This window comes from Rhamphochromis longiceps, linkage group LG3 (assembly GCF_057381845.1).
Source record: "Rhamphochromis longiceps isolate RC_006_pf linkage group LG3, R_longiceps_female_GT1.1, whole genome shotgun sequence".
Taxonomy (NCBI): domain Eukaryota; kingdom Metazoa; phylum Chordata; class Actinopteri; order Cichliformes; family Cichlidae; genus Rhamphochromis; species Rhamphochromis longiceps.
In genome coordinates, this window is record NC_140559.1 from 20,440,133 (window position 1) to 20,454,355 (window position 14,223).

The window sequence follows — 14,223 nt, forward strand, 5'->3', positions numbered from 1 at the left end:
AGAATTAAGTTAATCAATTGCAATTACTGTAACATATTTTACACTTTGCCAAACACTACCTTCTGAGTGGAGAGGTTACTAGGGTGCTGTCCACTCAAGAAGCCATTGGGCTGCACCGCACTGAAATTGCTTGCGAACTGCTAGAACATCAAAGTAAGTTGAGTCATGTGCTTTTGTATTGCAATAGCACTTTCAGTTTTGTTTAAAACTGTTAGGTTGAACGTCAGTGTGTTTCTAGGTAATGCTGATGACTACTGTGTGGTTTGTTCCATGCTGGAAGCCGATCCTGAGTCCAGTATGATTGAAATGGTAAAACAAATAAACCACAAATGCAATATACAGTGGCTTGCAATAGTATTTGGCCCCCTTGAACTTTTCCACATTTTGTCACATTACAGCCACAAACACAAATCAATTTTAATTGGAATTCCACGTGAAAGACCAATACAAAGTGGTGCACACGTGAGAAGTGGAACAACAATCATACATGATTCCAAACAATTTTTACAAATGAATAACTGAAAAGTGGGGTGTGCGTAATTATTCAGCCCCCTGAGTCAATACTTTGTAGAACCACCTTTATCTGCAATTACAGCTGCCAGTCTTTTAGGGTCTGTCTCTACCAGCTAGAGACTGGTAGAGACATTGGTCTTTCACGTGGAATTCCAATAAAATTGATTCATGTTTGTGAATGCAATCTGACAAAATGTGGAAAAGTTCACGGGGGCCGAATACTTTTGCAAGCCACTGTAGTAATTATTTTCTTATCAAATTCATTATGTTGGTTAACACACTTACACCCCCCCCCCCCCCCCCCCCCCCACCTTCTCCCTCTTCAGGTGCAGTGCGAGTTTTGTTCCAGATGGGCACATTTTGGATGTGCTCAATATGAGAGCAGCCTGGTCAAGTACCTGTGCGACAAATGTGCATAATTTGTACACTGTTTCTTTTTCAGTTCTTTCTCCCTGTGTTCTGTTGGATCTATAAATGTCAAATATATGTATCTCTAAATATATTCAGTAAATATATACTGTAACTATAATGGAGTGAGTTCATTGTCAAAGTTTATATAGTCAGGTGTTCCAGTCACTTCAGTGGTGACAGTTGTATAACTTAAGCACCTTGGCATGCAGACTGCGTCTACAAACAAGTGCCAAACCATGCTACTGTTGTTATTATAAAGTAGAAGCATACTCTGACAGGAAGAATTACATTCCAAAACGTGCTACCTTTGTTAATAAGAGCAAGAAGCATAATTCTGACGGGAAGAATTACGTGCCAAAACATGCTACCTTTGTTAATAAGAGCAAGAAGCATAATTCTGACGGGAAGAATTACGTGCCAAAACATGCTACCTTTGTTAATAAGAGCAAGAAGCATAATTCTGACAGGAAGAATTACATGCCAAAACATGCTACCTTTGTTATTATAAAGTAGAAGCATACTCTGACAGGAAGAATTACGTGCCAAAACGTGCTACCTTTGTTAATAAGAGCAAGAAGCATAATTCTGATGGGAAGAATTACGTGCCAAAACATGCTACCTTTGTTATTATAAAGTAGAAGCATACTCTGACAGGAAGAATTGCGTGCCAAAACATGCTACCTTTGTGAATGTGACCTACAAGCACACTTTAATGGGTAAAAAGAAGTGTCAAACCGAACTGGCTTTATGAATATCAGCTACAAACATACTCTGATGGGCAAAGTTAAGTGGCAAACCGTCATACCTACTTAAATTTGTGCTGGAATTATTGTTTGGCAGCAGAAATGTGCATAAATTACATACAGTAGGACATTTTGCCAAAGTAGGGCAGTTTGTCATATGGCAGCGTAAAATTATCCTACTGGTAGGACGGTTTGCCAAAGTAGGATGGTTTGTCAGAACACCGGAGTCGACCAGGAAACGTCTCCCAGACCGCGAGTCTTCTATGAAGAGCAGTTTTTCTTTGTCGCCAGCGGTCGCGGCCGCTACAGCGCGCTGGCGGGGTCCATATCCCAGGGTCGGAAAAGCGCACGGCGGCAGGCAGCGGTGCGCTTCGGCGCCAAAACGGTCATGGTAGAAATAGAGGTCCCGTCCATGGTGTCGCTGTGCCGCGATCTTTGCCGTCAGCGAAGGATTGGGTACGTCGTGGCAGGTCAGCGGGGAAGTGGAAGGCGCCACCGGCGAGGCTGGAACTAGGTCGTGATCGTGGGAAGTGCAGGTAGCCAGGAGAATACGATCCGTGTCCTCAGCCAGGGAGCGATAATCCTTCGTGCCCAGAATCGGAGAGTTGGCGAGGCCGGCTCTCACGGCCGCCGGCAGCTGTCGGAGGAAAATGTGGGTGAAGAGGAATCCCCCGTCGTCCGGTCTGAGAAAGGATAGCATGTGCTCCATCACTTCGAGAGCCGTACCACCACCCAGGCCTGAGAGGGAGAGGAGCTTCTCGGCTCGCTCTGCGTCGGTGAGGGCATAGCGCCGAAGAAGCAGCTCCTTAAGGGCGGCGTACTTCTCTCGGGTGGGTGGGTCCCGGAGGAGAGTCAACGCACGACGGGTGGCTAGCGGGTCGAGAGAAGCCACCACATGGTGATCCACGACGGGGGATCGTGAAGCCAAAAGTCCGGCAGCTCGAGCGCCACAGCAAACGTAGCTGCGGCTGGAGGCAGAGGGCTGGCGGCTGCTGATGCATCCAGAGCGGAGTCGGCGCCACCATCGGACTGCAGCATGTTCGAGTCAGGGGTCACCAATGTGGAGGTAAACACAGACAACACGAGAGCTCTCGATAAATACTGCTCGTTTATTACTCATCACCACAGAACTGAACACTTTCCCTCCAAAACACAGCAACAATACTTCCTGAGAACTGGGTGTGAGTGGAGCCCTCCACTGGTCCACCACAATGTCACAATTACAGGATGATCTACTAACAGTGTGCTTTAATCTCTCTATGAAGAAGCCACTTCAGTTCAGTAAAAATCAGCTGGAGAGCAGCTGTGAACAGCTGACTCTTCGATGTGCTAAAGAACAGAAAACATGATTTCCCATCAGACCATGAGCAACAGTCAGGCATGTAACACAGTAACACTTTTATTTTTTACATATTCAGCAGAGAGTTAGCTGTGTGCACTATTAAAAAATAAGAAGCGTAATTCATTTCAGCTTAATATAAACTGTATTATGGAGGAAAAATAAGTGGGGCTCACCTCAAAACACAGCTTGAGGACTGACTGGAGTTTTAGGACAGTCTCTTCAGTAAATCTAGCAGCTCTTTAACATCAAAAGACATGTTTGAACTGCTGCAGATGTTAGTAAATCTGACCCTAACTGTTCGTTCTTCTTTAAAATTCAAACTCAATAATGAAGCAATATTTTTAACAGGCTGTTCCTGTTTATATAACCTCCATAAAACAACAGGGTTAGAACACATTGTGACAAAGTAAGATGTTTGTTTTGTAGTCCATCTTCTGCACAATGTAGTTTCAACAGGCGGACATCCGGTGTCACGTTGTTACAGAGAGGCGAGTGTAAGGCTGTTCCAATTCTCAGCACCGCTCCTCTCTTTCCCTGACTTCTCAGCAGTTGTCCTCCCCACGATGACGTTTTCATCGGGGCCAAGGAAAAGAGTTTAGGAAAAGGAGATTGGCGCTACTTTTGAAATAACACTCCACGGGGTTGCATTGTGCAGCTTAGTCACGTGACCGCACAGCAACAAATCACAGCGGAGCCAGATAAAGGGGGCGGAGCAAAGTGTGTGTGCAGGAGAGGAGTCGAGCAGAGAGAGCTGCTTTTTCATGAAACGGGAGTAAAGTAGTAAACTTACTGGAACATATACCACTACCAACGTTTGGATCGATATCTGCATCGATCTGCACACCCTTGTCTCCTGGATCCTAGCTGAGATCAGCGTGAACCACGTGGGTCTCTGCTCCCTGATCTGTTTCCTGTGTTTGGAAAGAGTTCCAGCTTCATCACGGAGTTTCTCTCGGTTTGTGGGCTCGTCTAACGGTAAGCATCGAGCTAAATTTAATGTGGGTTCAGTTTATGTTGAGTTTAGCTCTGTTGAGAATAATAGATTGCTTGGTAGACATTGGAGTTAGACAGACTGTAGAGTTTGTGATTGCTTGCAACATAATATGGCGGTTGCTGGGGTGAAAGAATACATAAAGAAAAATAGTCTTGGAATATGAACAAAAGGATGGGGTGCAGGGCAGGAGAACAACCAACCCCCACCCCAGGACATGAAGCCACAGGTACAAGCCTGGGGGAGCGCAACCCCAGGGTGAGAGTAGTGGAAGCTTGCTGAGAAGGGGGCCAAAAGGCTTTCGATGCGCTCTGAGGTCATAGTTTTAAACACTTGATGTACTCAGCTGCATGAAGAGCACGCTTGAGTTTCTCTAACACAATTAAATAAAACCTTATGAAGGTCAAAGGTCGTCACTTGTATGTTGAACTACAGTTTTTTGCAGTTTTTTGCACATAGTGTGTTATTTACCATAAAGTGATGCAGAGTTATTCATACCAGAGTAACCAGAGAGGATCATATATTTTTAAATATATAACTTTCTACAGCCTCTGGGGAGTATCTGAGTATTTATAACATTACACAAACCAGAGGTCTCATCACAGTGTTCATGAAACGCTGGGTTTATCCATCTTCTGGGGCGGGCCTACAGAGGAGTGCTGAAGATTTCCCTGTGAGGGAGCTGCTGGTGAAGATCATGAGTCCTGCTTGATCAATGCGATGAGCTTCAGTGTTCCTGGTGTTTCTTAAATGAAGCCTCTTTCAGTGGGTCAACAGAACTTCTGGCACAGGACAGCTGTGATGAAAGAAAGGGAAGAAGTTTCTCCAGACCTCTGGACCCAGAAACCCAGCTCGGTCCTGATGGTCTCCCTCACTAATTTCTCTCCAGGGTGAATGTAGCTGTTATACATAATACGGATTATTATTAAATGAAAAGAACACATTAGACTACACTACTGAAACCTTCTGCTGCTGTTTTTAAAGTTTCATGTTACCAGGCTGTAGACTAGAGATTTAAACCGTTTTAGATCCATCATACTCAGTCTTAAATGTTAAAATCTCAAAGGACAGCATTATATTTTTGATATTAACAGTAGGGGTGGGTTTTTATAATCGATTCATCGATTAAAATCGATTCTGGCTTGGATAACGTAAAATCGATTCATTAAAATCCTGAATCGATTTTTTAATATAAATTTATTTTGTCCGAAATGCCAGAATCTCTGGTGACATCTCACAAAATTTCAAGAACCACCAAACAGTAAATGAGAGCAGGTACAGGGATTCTGCACATAGACTTAAACACACAGCGCGACCCGCGGATCAGAATCAGTTAGATGTCGCCTTTCTCACAGTCGGGGCTGAAAGCCGACAGCTCGCTGATCCGGGTCCGCGCTTTGTGTTCACGCCCTTTATGCGCTGATTCTAAAGCTGTTAGTTTGATCTCTCTCCAAACAATATTGACCAAACCAGCAGCAAAAGAAGATCCAAACGCTTCACATAAACATCGTCATGAATTCACTCTGTTTTGCTTCCATTGCGATGCGCAGCTCTCTCTCTCTCCCTCTCTCCCTCCCCCCCCTCTCTCGAACAGTTTCGCTTTCTTCATTATTCGCTTGCTTGTTACGCACAAGTCTACTGTTGTTTACAGCGCTGTCGGCCGCTGTTTTTTTCCCTTTTACATTCTTCCGAAAAGAAAACCTCATTTCTGCTGTTCAATACTGAACAAATTTAAACTTTTTAATATTATTCAAAATGCAAAATGCTTAGCCGTGTGTCTAATAAAACCGCTGTAACGTCAGAGGTAATGTTCATTAATTAATGGTTTTCTTTCGTTTTTGATGTACTGCAGAATATTTTTATAAAATCCCAGGCCAAGAAAACCTTCATGTTTTTCTGTGTTTTATCCTCAGCTACTTTGACACAAAGGCATCTGCTGTGATGCTCACACCTTGGATAAAGTCTTGCGAGTGTCAGCTTCCTTTTTATAGATACAAAAATATGTAAATGTTCTGATCTGAATTATACTTCTGACTGTCAAAATTTCCCAGATTTAAATCGAATCGAATCGAATTAAATCGAATCGTGGATCGAATCGATTTGGGACCTTGTGAATCGGAATTGAATCGATTCTAGAAATCAGTGACGATACCCAGCCCTAATTAACAGTAACTCTGAGCCTCTGTAGAGTGTGCAGCTGATCTCATCGCTGTCTAAAAATGGATAAAAAAACATAAGGAGTACTGATCCTTCAATAACAGACTATTAGAGTAACAGGTGTGTAGCATCGCTAACTAGCTAGCAACAAGCCTCCAACACAGTGCGTATGCTAGCGGCTAATCTAGCAAACGAATTAACAAAAGAGCGATTTTAGAACTATAAGATGATAAGCTGTGTGTCTTTTCTTATAACAGTGACATGGTTGTATTTACCTTAATTAAACGAGTCGTCAGTTGTGGTAAACCAGCAAAAAACTTGAGCCACAGGTGCTACGTAAAAAGTGTAGGGGGCGTGTTTGCGGTCACGTCCAGCGGGTGTGTGGGCGGGAGTGTTACACAGTCGCTCCACCTCAAGTCATTACTGCGCAGACTCTGGCTCCAAATTTGCAAGATGGCAGCCTCCACAAACGGGATATTTTGGCTTCATTTTTGCATAATGGGAGGAGGCGGTGTCGCGTCGTCCATCTTTTATACAGTCATTGGTTGCAACATGGCAAATTGAACCTCCCCCACCCTCATTCAGATCTGGCCTTTGAAACTATTTTGGTCTTCATGTGACCTATGACTCTGAAGGTATGCGCGTTGTTTGTCGTTTAATAATGACTCAGGGTTTGTGAATATCATCGAGCATCATTTACTTCGAAACAAAGCAACCATTACACGTTAGTCATCACATCCCAGGGGGCGGGTCCCTCCTTCTCTTGCCCTCGTCTCACTGCGTGCATGCGCAGCATACTAATACGGAACAGGTATATTAAAGTAGCATTAATGAACAACATTGGTCAGATGTTCTACATCCCCTCTCTTTAGCTTATGGCTGTATAAGCTGCTAACAACACCTTTAGCAATAACACATTAACAACATGTCCATATCATAACATTCTATCCTAAACATTAACGAATTACTTCACACCTTGAACTGTGTCATTGGTAAGGACACGGTGAGCATTTAACTTTGCTGACATCACATCATGTGTACTGTCCACTTTTTTTTTTTTTTTTTCTCTTTCGTGTTACAGTCCATCTCTTATGCCTTAGTGTTCATACTTGGGGTTCGGTTTGCAGACTCTCCCATATCGTGTGATGTAAGCATCACGTGCCGGGCGACAGGGGGACTGGACTGGGGCTTGTGTGAAGTGTTGCGTGTGGCTATGTGTTTGTTCGTCGGTGTGTGTCACGGGTTCTTGGATGTGCTGTGGGGAGTCAGTGGTTGGTGGTTGGGCTGCGGTGTAATCATCACGGGAATCTCTGTGTGGTGGTGGCGGTTCAGAGACTGGGAGGATATGTCTGCGGTTTCGCCTGTACTCTCCAGCTCCTGACTGGACGATGTACGATCTGGGCTCTTCGCAGGCTTCCTTGATGGTTCCTAAGGAGTCATGTCCTTGACGCGTTTGCATCCGCACAACCTCACCTGGCATGAGGGGGCGGAGGGGTCTGCTGGACTTGTCATAGTATCTCTTTTGTGCCTGGCGCTTGTGAAGTAGGTTTGTTTTAACTGTTTTGTTGCTTTTGGGGCTGGGAACGAGCAGACGTCTACACACAGGTAGGGTCGTGCGCGTCTGTCTTGACATCAGCCTTTCAGCTGGGGAACCTAGTGTGTTGTCACGTGGCACGTTGCGGAGATTGAGTAGGTTAAGGAAGACATCCGTTCCATCTCTCTTTGATCTTTCCATCAATTGCTTTGCACTGCGAACCGCACGTTCAGCCAATCCATTGGCCTGCGGGTATTCTGGGCTACTTGTCACATGAACAAAGTCCCATGCTGAAGCAAAGTCTGCAAAGCGTTGGCTGGTGAACTGAGTGCCGTTGTCTGATATTACTTTGTGCGGGCAGAAAAGTGTCTTTTGAGCTTTGTGATGACAGTGTTGGCGGTTAGGTCTGGAAGCAGGTCTACTTCGAACCAACCTGAGTAAGAGTCGACTACAACCAGGTGATGTTGACCGTTCCACTCGAAGATGTCGGTGGCGACGGTTGACCAGGGTATGTCCGGCACTGGATGTAGCTTTAACTGCTCTTTCTGTTAATGTGGCCTTGTGCTGTTGCACACTGGACACGCAGCTGTTTCTTGCTCAATATCTGCTGTCATTGTGGGCCAAAACACAATGCCACAGGCCCTGTGTTTAGTAGCTTCCATGCCTGGGTGCCCTCTGTGGAGGATGACGATATAATCTTTTTGCAAAGATTTGGGAATCACTGTTTTCAGCCCTTTCATGACAATGCCATCTTCTAGAGTGAGTTCGTCTCGATATGGGTGGTATTGACGAAGTTCTGTGGGCAGCTGAGTTTGTCTGCAAGGCCATCCTCTCATTATGACAGTGCTCAGTTTCTGTAGCTCTGGATCTGAGGCAGTGTGTTCCTTTAGCTGCATCAGCCTGTAAGAAGAGATTTGCTGGATCGACATGATCTCGTAGTCAGCTGTTTCATCACTATTTTGATCCGTCGAGGTTGTGGGAGCACGGGATAAAGTGTCGGCGAGGTACATCTGCGAGCCTTTTTTGTACACTATCTGAAAGTTGTACTTTTGCAGCCTAAGCATCATGCGTTGCAGTCTGGCTGGAGCTGAATGTATTGGCTTGTTCAAGATGGTGACTAACGGTGTGTTCACACCGAACGCGATGGACGCGAATAAAACGCCCCAAACGCCCCTAATTTGACGCGTGTACATTCGCGTCTCAACGCGTGTCCAAGAAAAATCCATCGCGCGTCAAAATATCATATTTTGACGCGCGTGAACCGGAAATGTGGGAGGAATGTGGGAGGGAGTTGTGCCAGACCTGGTTTTGCAAGATGGCAGCTATCGAGCTAGCGCTTGAAGAGAGAGTCTCCCTTCTCTATGTACTGTGGAGAGCAGAGCAGCAGCGTAAAAGACGTTCTCGCCATACCTGGGTCCATCAGGTCCTCCAGAGGCATGAGCAGTTTGGTGAGTTTCACCACTTGCTCCAGGAGCTGCGCCTGGATGACGGCCGATTCCAGCGCTATCACCGTCGGCCAGTTTGAGGACCTGCTTTCCCTCGTCGGTCCCAGCATTGCCCGCCTAGACACCAACTACAGACGCTCAATCCCACCTGCAGAGCGCCTGTCCGTCTGCCTGAGGTTAGTAAAACTATTTAATACGGTAGTCCTTTATTGATATCTGTGCTAATATGCTAATCCATCCAGTTATACACTGCTAACATGGATGTGCTATGCTAACAGTGAATGCTGTCGGTGTTTACTGAAAGCAAACTGTGGTACAGAGACGACTCTTTATAATATTTCTAGTGATACTCAGAAGGTCTCATCAAGCCCCGATTTAATTCGATTTATGCTGTTATCAGTGTTTGAATGATAGCATGGCTGTGGTGTCACATCAATGTATGCGCTCGGTGTTTGCTGATATCAAACTGTAGCATTAGGACCACTGAGTTAACCTTTGTAGTGATACTCACTCCTTTTTATTTAGACCTGGTTTAATTCTGGGATAGTTGAATATTTGTATATAATCCCTGCAGCTGTCAGACTCTATAGCAGGGGTCACAGCCTTTATTAAAACAGAGTTAGATAAAACTGTGAACAGTTTGGTTCATCTCTAGTTACATGGTTCTATCTTGATAAGCTGTCTTATCACAGATTAATTTTTCAAAAATATTAATGATTTAAGCAAGGAAAGGGCTACATGTCAACACACAACTCTTTATTTCTATTAATGTCTTACTTCATTCCTACCTGATTGACATGTTTAGGAATTATGAGTGATTGGCTCACTGTAGTTGTGAAAGTTGCTACCAATCAAATTATGATATGTTAAAGTTAAAACAAAACACAACTGTTTTAGATATTATCTAATATACATTTTGTAATTATCCTTATAATTACAAAAGGTTTTATGTAAGATTCATGTTTTGTGATTTAAATCTGACATCACAAAAGTATTTTGGAATTTGAATAATGTATTTTGTAACTGCAGCACACATAATACTAATTTTGAACAATTTTGTCCAGGTTCCTTGTCACCGGGGACTCCTTCAGGACCATCGCGTTCAGTTTCAGAGTCGGTGTGTCCACGGTGAGCCAGATCACCCCCCAGGCAGCGACGTCCATCTGGGACTGTCTAGTGGACGACTTCATGGCTGTGCCTTCACCTGGAGACTGGCGCTCCATCACAGAGGGATTCCAGGAGCGCTGGAACTTTCCTCTGTGCTGTGCAGCTCTGGATGGGAAGCACATCCAGACAAAGGCACCCCATATATCATATAGGAGACACACACATTGATATACACTAAATATTCATTTCATTTCTTTTTTGTGGTGCCCAAATTGATGCACCTGCTTGATTTTGTTTAAACAATTATTGCACACTTTCTGTAAATCCAGTAAACTTCTTTTCACTTCTCAAATATCACTGTGTGAGTCTCCTGTATGATATATTTAACTGACATTTTTTATTGTAACAACCAACAATTTATACAGGAAAATAATGTCTATTAACAAGGTTGCCCAAACTTCTGCATCCCACTGTATCAGTATATTTTGTCATTAGTATAATATGAAATAAAGTCTACATGTGTCAAGTCGTGTGCCAACATTTGCTGTGTAGTAGAACTGAGACATTAGTCATTATAAACATTTATTTGAAATAATATTAAAAGTCTCAAACAGAAAAACATTAAACATAAATATATAAAATATAAGAATTTACAGAGAGACAGGAATAAAAAGGACCAGCTGCTCTCCAGAGCAGGAACAAGGCTGAGGAGGAAATGCTCCATTGGAGACTGGTGTGGCCTCTTCAGGGACTCCAGGATGGCCAGCTCCACCGCCGATGGACCGTCCTGGGACCCGTCCCTCATCTGCCTCGGAGCCGTCCTCCTCTGTGGGCCTGTAAAACAGCACAAAACACAAAGAAATGAGAAGGCTGCTACTAGATTTTAATTTCAACATTGAAAAAAAAAAAAACAATAACAGGATATAATCAGATTGGTTGTAGATATTTAGTAAAGGTGATCACAAGGGAATCCCACCGACTAAAAAGGTATCAGTGCTTGCTGTACATATCTGTGGGTGCAGCAGCAGGAGCTCAGGGACTGGGGATGCTCTGCTGCAGAATCAGTTGGTTCTATCAATACAGTATTAAATGTTAACAGGTTGGATATAATAATCGTAGAGTAGACAGTGGTCCCTCATTTATTGCAGGGGTTCTCAGAATAACTAGCCCCTGGTCACAGTTCTCACAATTGATTCTCAAAGTGCAAACCTTTGTAGATTGCAAAACGTAAAAGTATTATTATGCCGCGGTTTGTCTTCATCTGCCCGCCACTTTCGTGCGCCTTTTTCCCTCACGGTGCAGGTGTCTATTTCCGAATGAGGCTCATAGTTATGGGTGTTTTTGTGCTGTTTTTTCTATTGGACGCGATGGTTATCAAAACCAAACGTGATAAATTTGGCAAGCGCAGGAGATTTGTCAATCAGGCTGCAGAATGCAATGCTGTACTGTGCAATAAAAAATCAGCGAAAAAGCAAAGCAGTGACGGATGAACAGCGGGACCACTGTGTGCTGTTTATTAATAAACAATAAAATATATTCCTAAATGATAACATGCATAAAAGCAGAACGGTATTTGTACGTCAGTGGGAAAATAGCGGTGGCTTGCTAGCTTTTGTGCGGCTTCCCCGGGTCAGTGAAAACTTTCAAAAGAGAAATGAATGAACTTACCAGGTTGCCCGATCTCTTCACATATCTTCCTCCAAGCTCAGTCCTTTTTATTCCTGTCTCGGTACTGAAAGCAGCTGGTGTTGTACAGCTCCGAGTTGTTTGCTACCGCATTGATTAGCCTTCCCCTCCATTGAAGTATGAAAGGCTTTGGCTGGATCTGCCCCTTTGACCTAGGTAACAGCCACGTCACCAGGCTCCTGATTGGTTGTCGCGGCGCGATTTGACGCTGGAGTTCAGATTTTTCCAACTCGAGCGGTAGACGCGAAACGCGCGTATGCACAAAGTGCAACACAAAAACTCACGCGCGTGGTTTTATTCGCGCGTCAAACGCGCCAGACGCGCTACACTGACGCGCGTTTCACGCGTTTTGGCGTTTTCGCGACGCAAATCTGCTTCCGAATTTTCGCAGGACCCGCAATCGCGCGTCATCGCGCCTTTCCATTGACTTTACATGTAAACCTGACGCTCTATTCGCGTCCATCGCGTTCGGTGTGAACACACCGTAATGGCTGATGATCAGTTTCAATTTGGATTTGTTTCCCATAGATGTAATCATTAAACTTGGAACAACCAAATACGACTGCAAGAAGCTCCTTCTCAATCTGCGCATAGCACGTTTCTGTCTGTGTCAGAGTACGAGATGAGTAGGCAATCGGGGCGCCTTCTTGGAGGCATGCAGCCCCGAGTCCATACTGCGATGCGTCACACGTTAACGTGACAGGTTTCTTTACGTCGTAGTATCTGAGGGTAGGAGGACTGGTCAGGCTTCGTTTTAAAGCATTGAATGCATCTTGATGCTGCTTGAGCCAACACCACTGTACGTCTTTGCACGTTAGCTCCCGAAGTGGGGCTGAAAGCTCGCTGAAATTAGGAATGAACTTTCCTAGGTAATTAATCATCCCTAAGAAGCGTTGGAGAGCTGTGACGTTTTCAGGTGTGGGCATCTCTTCAATTGCTTTGGTCTTTGCTGGGTCAGGCTTCAAGCCCTCGCTTGTGAAGACGTGGCCAACGTAGCAGGCTTTTTTGAGACTGAATTTGCACTTCAGGGGGTTAAGTCTCAGCTTGACTTCCCTTGCACGGTCGAGTACTTTTCTGAGATTGTGTTCATGCTCTTTCATATCTCTTCCACCGATGAGTATGTCGTCAACAATGATAGCACAGGGGTATCCAGCAAAGATCTGCTCCATTGCACGCTGGAACACCTCACTGGCTGAGTTTATTCCATATGGCATTCTTAGAAAGCGGAATCTGCCAAACGGTGAGCTGAAAGTTGTGAGCATGGATGATTGGTGGTCAAGTGTTATCTGCCAAAAGGAGCATTTCGCATCCAAGACGGAAAAGACTTTGGAGTTAGGCATTTGGGCGGCTATCTCCTCTATAGTACGCATAGGATGATGTGGGCGTTTTAGTGCTTTATTCAAGTCTCTTGGATCGATGCAGAGTCTGATCTCATCTGAATTTTTCTTGTGGGTCGCCACCATGGACGACACCCATTCTGTTGGCTCTGTGACAGGGGTGATCACACCCAACTCGACCATACGGGTTAATTCTGCTCTAACCTTGTCTAGCATTGGAACCGGTATTTTGCGTGCTGGCTTTATTACTGGTGTGACTTCTGGGTCTATTTTCATGGAATAGGTAACCGGAAGTTTACCAAGTTTCTCTTCGAAGAGGTCTGAATACTCTGAGAAGATCTGTTCTGAAAAGGTGCTTTCCACTTCCTTAGTCACGTGGTGGACTTCTATGTTTAGTGTGATTAATTGTAAGTGAAGTGAGTCTGGTAAGCCAAGTAGGGGTTGTACGTCTCGTTTCACTATGAAGAACTGCAGAGGGTAGTCCTTGCCTGCAGAGTGGCATGAGAGTGTTGCTGTGCCAGCTGTTTGAATTTCCTCTCCCCCATATGCCACCAGTTTAGTGTTTCGTGATGGCATGAGTTTTTCATCATGTCTCAGTTGTTCAAAAAGGTTAGCTGGTATGACATTACATTTGGCGCCAGTGTCCAGTTTGAGCTCTAAGGGTTTTCCATTAATGGTGAAAATGTCATTCTTGTATGGAAAGCAGGGATTTATAGTGTCTATGTCAATTCCATTCACATAGAACATTTCTTCATCGCTGCCGTGCGCCTGCATTTCAATGTGGTTTACGGGTCTCTTTTTGAATTGCCGTGTTTGTGATGACTTGCAGCATTTCTGGAAATGATTCCATTTTTGGCACTTATGGCATTGCTGGCCATATGCTGGGCATTTGTCCCTTTTTGCCTCGTGGCTGCCCCCGCAGTTGTTACAGTTTGTGATTGCGTGAGCGAGCCTATG

At 44.5% G+C, this 14,223-nt stretch overlaps 2 protein-coding genes across 4 annotated transcripts in view; both read left to right on the forward strand.

The window, feature by feature from the left end:
* Positions 1 to 3,695: 3,695 nt before the first annotated feature.
* The window catches only part of LOC146673353 (uncharacterized), a 41,139-nt gene continuing 30,611 nt past the window's right edge, over positions 3,696 to 14,223 (forward strand). The window contains exon 1 of one of the 3 annotated variants that reach the window (XM_085390082.1): positions 3,696 to 3,984. The gene's annotated coding sequence lies outside the window, so the exon portion shown is untranslated. The remainder of the gene's footprint in view (positions 3,985 to 14,223) is intronic. The other 2 variants (XM_085390091.1, XM_085390066.1) reach the window with 2 other exon arrangements.
* Positions 8,653 to 10,726, forward strand: LOC146673354 (uncharacterized). The gene is made up of 2 exons (XM_085390140.1): positions 8,653 to 9,312; positions 10,201 to 10,726. The coding sequence occupies exons 1-2, from the start codon at positions 9,053 to 9,055 to the stop codon at positions 10,469 to 10,471; spliced, it is 531 nt and encodes a 176-aa protein (XP_085246266.1). The 5' UTR covers positions 8,653 to 9,052; the 3' UTR covers positions 10,472 to 10,726.